Genomic DNA, 11,057 nt, shown 5'->3' on the forward strand with positions numbered 1-11,057 from the left:
CAGCCGTCAAGTCCTCAGCATATGTGGGAACTGCTTCAAGACTGTTGAAAAAGCATTCCAGGTGAAGCTGGTTGAGAGAATGTCAAGAGTGTGCAAAGCTGTTATCAAGGCAAGTCATGGCTACTTTGAAGAATGTCAAATTTAAAATATATTTTGATTAACACTTTTTTGGTTACTGCATGATTCTATATGTGTTATTTCATAGATTTGATGTCTCCACTATTATTCTACAATGTAGAAAATAGTACAAATAAAGAAAAACCCTTGATTGAGTAGGTGTGTCGAAACTTTTGACTGGTACTGTATATATATAATTGTTTACATTGAATTAAGCATAATAATTATGGCTTCATACAGCAGGAAAATTCTGTTTCAGGTGATAGAAAAATGCAACATTCTCCAACTTCTGGACTGGTGGCCTACCTCCCCTATGGACCACACCCAGGCATTCCTCACATACTTTGTGCCACCTCAGATTTTTCGGGTGCATGATGCCCCTGGTCAATGTTATTTTTTTAATCATCATTGCAAACATTGGCTAAACAGGAGGAAAACTTCTGGCTATATGACAGCAACTATAAGGATTATATCATCAAACAAAATGCTAATTGTTTTGCCCCCAATGCAATGTGTAGACTGCATATTGCTTGTGCTACTACGGCAATATCCGTTACAACAGACTGAGAACGTTGTAGCCTTCATAATATTTTTGGAACATTCGTTTAAATCGCAGCTGTTCAGAAATATGAGGAAGAGACATAGGATTCATCATCATATCGATCAAATTGGTTGAGGGTTTAGAAGAGGGTGAATAAAAGAGATTTCAGAAAGTTTCCAGAGGGGCGGGGGCGAAAACTCAGTTTTCCAAACATTAGCCTTTTTCCAATGGTAAACTGCCTGAGTAAGTCATCTTCATTTATCCATCATCGTTGGTGTGGCCCATAGGCGGCCGTACAGAGGAAAGTACAGGCGCGAGACCAATTGATGCAGTTAAATCATATTTGGAACACCCAATGTAGGACTTTTATTTTGAAAAAGTGCCGGAAACGCCGTATCCCTCGTCTTTAAACTCGTGTTTTTGTCGCTGTACTGAACGGACTCATCAACAGAGGTAGATTTTTTTATATTTTTTTTTATATAAACCAACATTATGCCCAAACGTTGATTATTGGCTTTTCATGTAGCTCTTGTTGAAGGGAAGGTAATCTCTTTGCATTTTGAATTCAGCACAAACTATAGGCTACTGTAGTCGCGTGCTTGCACAATTCAACTTTCACCTAATTTCATATCTTCAAGCTCGTCGACTGCTTGACAACTACAATAAGGAAGCACATAAATTCAGTTTAAACATATTTGTGTCCTCCATCATGGATAAAGCAATGCAATAACTAAGGTAGCCGATTAAACTCAACTCCAGGATTTACGATGGAGTTGAGCGGTGACTAGTGTTTTTATCAAAAACTCTGATTTCAGCACTCAAAGAATAGGCTGCAATTATACAAGTCACCGCTCAACTCCATCGTAAATCGTGGAGTTGAGTTTTAGTCTGCTATTATTAAGGGAGCTTGTAAGTAAGACATTCAGTTGTGTTTTTGCATCCTGAATATGTGAGACTAGTGTATGTGTGTGCATTGAGAAATGTTCTCTATTTCCAGGTAATGCTGCGGTGTCTTGTTAGCAGGTGCCTTTTGACCAATCCTGTCGCAGGTCAGACAAGAAAGATGTCAGGAGGCAGTCTTGCTGGGTCTCAAAGCAGTCTTGCAGGGAAGGTTGCCATAGTCACTGCCTCCACAGATGGGTAAGTAATGGCTGTACCAACCGTTTTGCTGGGGTTGTAGTTCATTTGTTCATAGTGAATTGCTCTCCTGCTCTATGTTCCTTATAGTGAGTTTTTCCTGACTACTTGGCCTGACCTGGAAAAAATCTGGACACTTAGTTAGCCTATATTGTGTAACTAAGGTATATCTACAGTATAGGGCCCAGAGTTTTCCCTGATTAGGTCATCCTGGCAGGAAAACTCTGGGCCCTACAGTATATCATGCAAAATATACATATTTCTCCTACTGACTGGGAATTGTGGCATCTCTTCCAGAATCGGTTTGGCTGCAGCCCAGGCTCTGGGGCAGAGAGGGGCTCACGTTGTGGTGAGTAGCAGACGCCAGTCAAACGTCGACAAGGCCGTGGCACTACTGCAGAGTGAGAAGATACAAGTGACCGGGACGACTTGCAACGTTGGGAATAGTGAAGACAGAGCTAGACTTGTTAACATGGTAAAGAAAACATCCATAAAGTTTGGTCCCATTCTAACAGTTGCATCCAGAGTAAACATCAATTGATAATTCTGGCTTGGCCTTATACAGGGAGACTTAATACATGATCACAGGCACAGCCATCAGTCACAAGCCTAAACTGAATTTCAGTGTTATTATTTTCTGTTTAGACAGTGGAACAGTGTGGTGGTGTGGACATCTTCGTTTCGAACGCGGCAGTCAACCCTTTCTTTGGGAACATCATGGACTCGACAGAAGCAGTCTGGGATAAGGTGTGTGCCTGGCATCCCTATTATCTAGGTCAGTGTTTTTTAATCTTGTTCCTGGCTCACGTTGTGGTGAGTAGCAGACGCCAGTCAAACGTCGACAAGGCCGTGGCACTACTGCAGAGTTGATGATTTGAATCAGGTTTGTAGTGCTAAGGCAAACACAAAAATGTCAACCCCTTTGTGTCCCCAGGACCAGGATTAAGAAACACTCATTTAAATAACCAAACACAAAATGCATCAAATAACCATACATTTAGGAAGATATAGTTTCACTTAGTCTGAGAAGGATGATAGCATATGAGAAAAGTGGTATTTGAGCTATGTCCAAAAAAAGAGTGTTGTGATATCAGCTGATATTATATTGTGCACTTCACACAGATCCTGGATGTGAATGTAAAGTCGGCCTTTCTTATGACCCAACTGGTGGTGCCTCATTTGGAGAAGAGGGGGTAAGAGAGAGAAATAGGAATAGAAAGTTCGGAAATTGTTTTGTGAGCTATAAAATATCTGTTTTCCAGGGGTGGGAGTGTTGTGTTTGTGTCCTCTGTCGCTGGGTACCAGCCTATGCAGGTAAGTTCTTCTGATTTGACCTCTAAATTCCTCTTGGTTTGATCATTAGATCAATTTGCATTGTTATGGAGAATTCTTACTTTCTTTGACCTCCCCACCACCAGGCACTGGGCCCTTACAGCGTGAGTAAGACGGCCCTGTTGGGACTAACCAGAGCCCTGGCCCCTGAACTGGCCCAGAGCCACATCCGGGTCAACTGTGTGGCCCCTGGTGTCATTAAGACCCCCTTCAGCCAAGCAGTGTGGACCCCCCCCCCCCCCCCCTTTTTATTCTGTCATCTTTACCTGTGTACCCTTTTCACTTCACCTACCCGCCTTACCCTCACTCCTCTTCCTGTCACACATTTATCCTTTGTTTCCCTCTATAATTCATAGAGTAGGGAGTTTTGACGATTCTGTGTTCTCAGTTGTGGCAGGACGAAGATGTTGTGGACGAGTTCAAGAAGCAGCTTAGCATTAAAAGGTTGCCTTCAACTTCATTCTTGGTTGTATTATTTAGGGCACATTCTTACCCTCAAGTGTTATTGTTTTTGTGATGTGTGGCCACAAGTGCCTCATTGTGACTGAATTGGTAGAAATTGTGACATGGTCTGTTTTGATTATTGATTTATTTTTGTGGCGTACACCATGAAGTAATCTGACACTATTCATCAAGGACAAAATTAAATGCATAATCGTAGCATGTGCAACTACCACCTTGTCACATAAGGTTATTTCATACAAAAAAAAATACATCCATTCTTGTTATATTCTCCCAGGTTTGGCAAGCCAGAGGAGATCGGTGGAGTAATCGCCTTCCTGTGCTCTAAGGATGCGTCTTACATCACTGGAGAGACAATCACTGTGACTGGAGGGATGAGCTGCAGACTGTGAGGCTGATTGACTGGAAAGTGTTAATAGAATCTGGCAACGGTGACTAACACTCAAAGGAAATGATGCTTTTGTAATATAATAATGGACTGTAAGATTCACTATACATTTAAGTCATTTCTTTCTCTCAAAATAAAATGACTCGAGGACACGAAGCAATGGGGAAGTGGACAGTCGCCACCACTGATATTCTTTCTGGGTATGTTTTTCAGTGGGCACTATACAGTGCAGTCAGTTAACAAATAAACAGCATGTTTTTTTTACTACCCTTTTGAAAATCCGTCACAGCACATTGTAAGCATTTGATCTCACAAGCAGGGTCCAAACTCAGGCCAGTTTATACCTACATTGCCTTAATAAAAAGGACTACACTGCTATTCATGTTTTGGCTTATTGTACTTCATTAAGAGAACTACATGGTAATTAGTGAAACCAAGAGAAGTGTGTATAAAAGACAGCCAAAACAGTGTAATAGTTTGTAGTTTACACAGTAATAAAGACATTAAATGTGAAAAAGGTATTACTATACTACTTGGCAGATGCTTAATTTACATTTAATTCATGACATTATAGCTTAGTTATTAGAATACAGTTTTATGAAAAGTTATGACAAGATACAAAAGTACATATTAAAACCCCATTCATTTACAGAGAGAGTACATAAAATAAACAAATACTTGATTGAAAAATACATTAGAAAAAACATTTCCTCCAAGTTATTACAACCAGGCATCAGAATCTGAAGATATTGAGCTGAAATAAATCGGTTGAACTCTTGACAATTACTTAAATTGTCAACCAATATGAGAAAGCTCTTGCCTCAGTTATCGCAGCCATCAACATCTGAAGATATAAGTATGACCCCAAAAAGAAAATGTGTTGGGACATCTGAACTCTTGACAATAACAGCACACAGGCTGTAAGTATTGGTGACATAGGTTAATCCTCTTGATTTCAAAATAAGTCACAGGTTTTTAAATAATGCTTATTGCAAAGTGATTCAGATACAAAGAATCCTACAACTGCCAATCATACACTTTTACAACCATGGTTGTGTTCAGTTGGCCAAACTGTAGCAAAATGTTTTTGCAGCAAGAAACGGGTTCCTATTAGAAAAGTTCAGATGGTATCCTTCCTGTTTCAAAATGCATTTTTTGCTCCCCATGGTTGGTGAAAGGATTTTGCCATAGGTCTGTGAATTATTGAGCGTGTCATCGGTGTCCGTTGCCGGGAGACAGCAAGTCGTGCCAGGCCGGGCTTCCAGAACTCCCTGAGAGTGGGTACATAGGTGTCGTGCTTGGTCTTATAGTAGCGCTTCATAAACAGCTAGAAGAGACAGAGCACATTAGAAAGACATGGTAGTAGTCCATTTTATTATCCCACAATGGTAAATTTGTTAGTGGCCACTTTAAAAAGACATGCCAAACATGATAGCAGCAGTAGGGTCTCAGTAAGGAGGAAACAATTTGAAACAGAAATAGAACCTTTACTTTTTTTTGGTCTTCAGATGCAAAATGTTTTGTTACGATGTAACCTACTGAACATGAGGGGGGAACTAAAAGGTGCATCTCGATATTCTAAAGTAACTTCAACAGGATCAATTCCTACCCTGCCTTTGAAATTCTTTGTCGCTTCATCCTCTGAATCTCCTATGACGTCATCATTGTCACTGGTTACTGGTGAGGTCAGTATTTCTAGATGGAGACAAGATGGAAAAACATAAGGCTTAAAATAACAAATCTAAGAGTGTTACTGGGTTACCATTGCACTGTAAACTAATTCATAAACGGTACAATGAGTTCATGCTCACAGAAATGATTAAACATTTATCATCTTTTAGAGGGTGGGGAGATTACCTGTGCTTCTCATTTGAGGAACAATGGAGGGAGAGCTAACTGAAGGAAGCACACAGTTCCTGAAAAATGGGAGGTGTAACAATGAGTAAATGTCCTACATTTCTGTTAGTATTGATAATCTTTTTTACAATATACATCGTTATGGCTCTAGTTTTAAGTATTGGTACTAGTAGTATTTTACTAGTTTAGTTGCCAGATCTGTTTGAGCTTTAATCAATTCCACAATTGTTTGTCGTCATGCCATGTATGAAATGACAATGAACAACAGCGGAGTTGGCTAAAGAAACCACAGCCAGATCTGGCAACCAGGCTAGCATAAAAAAAGTAGTCTTGGTTGTTTAATTAATCAGCACCCGTCTCTCTCTTACTCTTTGTCAGCTGATGCTGGAAGCGCCACATCTAGGGTCAACGAGGTGTCATTCAACTTCCGTTGCTGGGTCGAAGGAAGCCGACGCACCGTTATCGTCAGCCTCTTGTTCTGTCCCCATGGAGATATCCCTGCTGTTGGTGTCTTGTTGCTGCAGGAAGGACTGCGCGGTTGTGACCTCGCATGTGCAGTGATGTCTGTGGAAGTCAGTCGGGGGATGAGCACTCTGGGCTGGTTAAGCAGACAGGATGTGATGTAAGAGCAGAGGTGCTGGTCTTCCGGAACCTTGAGGCCTGCAATCCCCAACTGAACCAAACAGTCCCTTTGAAGGTCCCTCTCAGTCTCTTCATCTGTATCACTCGTCAAATCCTTCTCTTCACACCTCCTCCTCCTCTTCCTCCCTCTTCTCACGACTATCACCTCCTCGTCCTCTTCAGATTCCCCCTCAGTATATTTTGACCTTGCCGTTGACTCGGCTTTCTTCTCCACTTCTCTTGAATCCGATTGGATAGTAACGTCTTCCTTGCAAGTTCTTGAACTGTTATTGGCTGAAGCCATGACTGGCAGTTCTTCGTTGCAAATCCCACCTATCACAGGCGTGATGGGTGATGACCTGTTTTGTGTCTGTCTGCGATTGGTCAATGGGGTTAAAGACTGAGGGTTTGGGGTGGAAACAAAGGCAGGCTTAGATCCTGATTGTTCGCTTTGCTGAGATCTTCCAGAGGGAGGGAGAGATAGGGATGAGAGGATGGAGTCGCCCATACAGGGAGGAAGAGAAGCTGAAAGGAGATAACAGACTGATGAGGTTAGCTGATACGTTAAACACCTAACCAGGTGTTGTGAGATATGGCTGGTGACGCCAACGTAGTCTGCCTGGAACGCGCCCTATGTAGACCCACCTGCCAAATCCAGGTGTCCCAGGCAGATCTGGTGCTGGAGCAGTGTCCTCAGGAGCTGGGGTTGGGAGGCAGCCTTCGCACACTCCTCTAGGACAGGAGGGGCAGCAGTGAGCCAGGACACCGTCTGAGCCAGGTTAGGCACTGGGAGAAGTTGGTTCAGTCTGAGCAGGAACTCCCACAGCAGTTTCTCCAGTTCCTGATCAAACTGAGGGCCATACTCTGAAGGAAACTCCACCTGAAGGGAAGACGAGAGAAGAGTGAGGTGGAGAGAGAGAGAAAGGGACAAACAGAGAGAGCGTGAGTGAGAGAAAAATAGGGGGAGAGAAAGAGGGAGACAACCAAAGAGAGCGAGAAGGGGGGCAGTTCCTAATTTGATGGTCTCTCAATAAAATCTGTTAATTTAAACATTGCATCTGGGAGGAGGCAGTCTCACCAAGTAGAACAGTGCTCTCTCTGTGGGGTCTCTCAGGAGGACTTCCACCAGGCCATGCAAGTTGGTGACTGCGGTCTCAATCTTCACATCCTTCTTCTGCAACATAGGCATGCAAAAACATAACTTACAGCAAACACTGTATTTCTCACAAAATGATTGGGAAAAATGTGTTAAGGTGATAAAGTCCCATTCAAATACCACACTCTTGGTACAGAGAATGGCTGACTTAGAGGGGTCAGTATTTGACTGTCACTCACCAGTCCAGAGGAAGGAATAAGGGCACGGATCCTGTCTAGCTGGGGAAGGATAACCGCTGGATCTGGTGGGTCCAGGCCATGGCACACTTCTAATATCAGCTATAAACAACCAGAGCAGTGAAAATTAGGGACTGAACAGAGATAGACAACAGCTCATACAGTGGAAGCACATACTGTATACATACAAGGTTGTATTCATTAGGACACACCATAGCAAAAGAAAACAAAATCGAGTCTCTTATTGGACAAGTTGAGATAGTCCCACCATGTTTCAGTTTGTTTTCTTCCGTTATGTGCCAAATTAATACAACCCTTTTTCACTACAACATAACTGTCCCAAAAGTCTCACCCACCCGTGCCCTCAGCCCCAGAGCCAGCTTGGCCTGGTGTCTAGATGTGAGCAAGCCAGGGACTGTCTCGCAGGTTGACGTCACAAACTCCTCCAGCGTCCCATAATGCATCACATCGCGTTCCTTTATCACCTTCCACATGGCGGCAGAGACCAGCCGGAGAGGAGGGGCCAGGAGGCGTAAGGAAGATAAGGGGAGGGAGATGTCTGAGGGTGAAGGAGAGGGATGAGTGACTGGCTGTTCTTTAAAAAAAAAAAAAAACATTACTGACAACTTCCTACCACAGTAACCACACAAATATCAATACAAACAATGTTGGGCAAAATGATACAAATGTAAGTAGTTGTGCAAGTTACTGCAAGCCCTTAGCCAAGCTAACGTTAATGGTTGATGACACCAGAATTTATTGACTGGGTTGTAAAACTGTCTGGCAACTGTCAATGTCACTGATTTTACACTGACTAGCGGTCTTGTTTTACGAGACTAATTGCTACTGGTAAAAGAGATGGTTGAACAAGCTAGTATGACAACCACCGCAGGGTTTGGAATGTTCTGAACTGATTAAAGTAATTTAGCCCGCCACGGCAGTTAGTTATGCCGTGTCTTTACTGTCAATGGTTGCTAGCTACTGCTACTAGTTCACTAGTGTCAATGCAGAGAAAGCAGTTAGAAACCAAATATAATCGAAGTTAATTACCCATTTCAGATAACTTCTTAGTTGCCATATCGTCCAGTCCGAATTTAGGCAAAGTTTGCTCGATTTCTATAGCTGGGATAGTTAACGTTGTATGCTAACAACGTTAGCTAGCTAACAAAGTGCTTATTCTGAGATTGCTGGATATTGTTAACGACGAGGTTACAACAACAGTGATTAACTAGCTATACAAACTGAAAATATGCAACTCTTGAAGTTCTGTAACTATTACACTGACTTTGAAAGTTTGGACATTTTAAAAAGAAAAACTATTTGTGTTCTTTTATAGCTCAATCACCATGTCTTCTCCCGCCTTGTCCAGAAAACTTTCCTTTCAGGATGTGACGTATTTTGATGGCTCTCGCAGTAGTATTGCCGTGTTCAAAACAACTGGGAACTGGGAAATGAATTAAATTTCAATTGAAGGGGATTTATTGGCATGGTAAACACATGTGTACATTGCCAAAACAAGTGAAATAGAGAATAAACAAAAGTGAAATAAGCTATAACAAATTAACAGTAAATATTACACTCACAAAAGTTCAAAAATAATAAAGACATTTCAAATGTCGTATGTCTATATACAGTATTGTAATTATGTGCAAAGAGTTAAAGTACAAAAGGGAAAATATATAAACATAAATATAGGTTGTATTTACAATGGTGCTTGTTCTTTAACTGTGATTGGACACTGTGGTATTTCACCCAATAGATATGGGAGTTTATCAAAATTTGATTTTTTTTTTCAAATTCTTTGTGGGTCTGTAAAATCTAAGGGAAATACACTGCTCAAAAAAATAAAGGGAACACTTAAACAACACAATGTAACTCCAAGTCAATCACACTTCTGTGAAATCAAACTGTCCACTTAGGAAGCAACACTGATTGACAATAAATTTCACATGCTGTTGTGCAAACGGAATAGACGAATAGTGGAAATTATAGGCAATTAGCAAGACACCCCCCAAAACAGGAGTGATTCTGCAGGTGGTGACCACAGACCACTTCTCAGTTCCTATGCTTCCTGGCTGATGTTTTGGTCACTTTTGAATGCTGGCGGTGCTCTCACTCTAGTGGTAGCATGAGACGGAGTCTACAACCCACACAAGTGGCTCAGGTAGTGCAGTTCATCCAGGATGGCACATCAATGCGAACTGTGGCAAAAAGGTTTGCTGTGTCTGTCAGCGTAGTGTCCAGAGCATGGAGGCCCTACCAGGAGACAGGCCAGTACATCAGGAGACGTGGAGGAGGCCGTAGGAGGGCAACAACCCAGCAGCAGGACCGGTACCTCCGCCTTTGTGCAAGGAGGTGCACTGCCAGCGCCCTGCAAAATGACCTCCAGCAGGCCACAAGTGTCTTGCTGGGTTGTTGCCCTCCTACGGCCTCCTCCACGTCTCCTGATGTACTGGCCTGTCTCCTGGTAGCGCCTCCATGCTCTGGACACTACGCTGACAGACACAGCAAACCTTTTTGCCACAGCTCGCATTGATGTGCCATCCTGGATGAACTGCACTACCTGAGCCTTTTGTGTGGGTTGTAGACTCCGTCTCATGCTACCACTAGAGTGAGAGCACCGCCAGCATTCAAAAGTGACCAAAACATCAGCCAGGAAGCATAGGAACTGAGAAGTGGTCTGTGGTCACCACCTGCAGAATCACTCCTTTTTTTGGGGGTGTCTTGCTAATTGCCTATAATTTCCACCTTTTGTCTATTCCATTTGCACAACAGCATGTGAAATGTATTGTCAATCAGTGTTGCTTCCTAAGTGGATAGTTTGATTTCACGGAAGTGTGATTGACTTGGAGTTACATTGTGTTGTTTAAGTGTTCCCTTTATTTTTTTGAGCAGTGTATTTGTCTCTAATTTGGTCATGTATTTGGCAGGAGGTTAGGAAGTGTAGCTCAGTTTCCACCTCATTTTGTGGGTAGTGTGCACATAGCCTGTCTTCTCTTGGGAACCAAGTCTGCCTTCAGATAACTTCTTAGTTGCCATATCGTCCCGTTTGAATTTAGGGAACGTTAGCAAGATTTCTATACTTAGCTAGGATAGCTAAGCAAGGCTATACTCACTGAGTCTGTACATAGTCAAAGATTTCCTTAATTTTTGGTCAGTCACAGTGGTCAGGTATTCTGCCACTGTGTACTTACTCTATGTTTAGGGCCAAATAGCATTCTAGTTTGCTATGTTTTTTTGTTGTAAATTCTTTCCAATGTGTCAAGCAAT

General features: G+C 42.3%; 2 protein-coding genes across 2 annotated transcripts; one reads left to right on the top strand and one right to left on the bottom strand.

Annotated features, from left to right (window-relative positions):
- The first annotated feature begins 1,003 nt into the window (after window positions 1-1,003).
- dhrs4 (dehydrogenase/reductase (SDR family) member 4) lies at window positions 1,004-4,355 on the top strand. Its single transcript, XM_055938335.1, has 9 exons — window positions 1,004-1,111; window positions 1,656-1,798; window positions 2,093-2,270; window positions 2,441-2,542; window positions 2,918-2,988; window positions 3,058-3,109; window positions 3,214-3,348; window positions 3,516-3,571; window positions 3,867-4,355. Exons 2-9 carry the CDS (start codon window positions 1,659-1,661, stop codon window positions 3,979-3,981), a joined length of 849 nt encoding a protein of 282 aa, XP_055794310.1. The 5' UTR covers window positions 1,004-1,111; window positions 1,656-1,658; the 3' UTR covers window positions 3,982-4,355.
- A 201-nt stretch (window positions 4,356-4,556) lies between these two features.
- On the bottom strand, window positions 4,557-9,184 carry tinf2 (TERF1 (TRF1)-interacting nuclear factor 2). The gene is made up of 9 exons (XM_055938333.1): window positions 8,838-9,184; window positions 8,144-8,346; window positions 7,791-7,889; window positions 7,534-7,629; window positions 7,101-7,335; window positions 6,203-6,980; window positions 5,835-5,893; window positions 5,587-5,672; window positions 4,557-5,304 (listed from the first exon to the last, which is right to left on the bottom strand). Exons 1-9 carry the CDS (start codon window positions 8,863-8,865, stop codon window positions 5,119-5,121), a joined length of 1,770 nt encoding a protein of 589 aa, XP_055794308.1. The 5' UTR covers window positions 8,866-9,184; the 3' UTR covers window positions 4,557-5,118.
- Window positions 9,185-11,057: the final 1,873 nt, after the last annotated feature.

The sequence above is a fragment of the Salvelinus fontinalis genome, chromosome 11 (genome assembly GCF_029448725.1).
Source record: "Salvelinus fontinalis isolate EN_2023a chromosome 11, ASM2944872v1, whole genome shotgun sequence".
Taxonomy (NCBI): Eukaryota; Metazoa; Chordata; class Actinopteri; order Salmoniformes; family Salmonidae; genus Salvelinus; species Salvelinus fontinalis.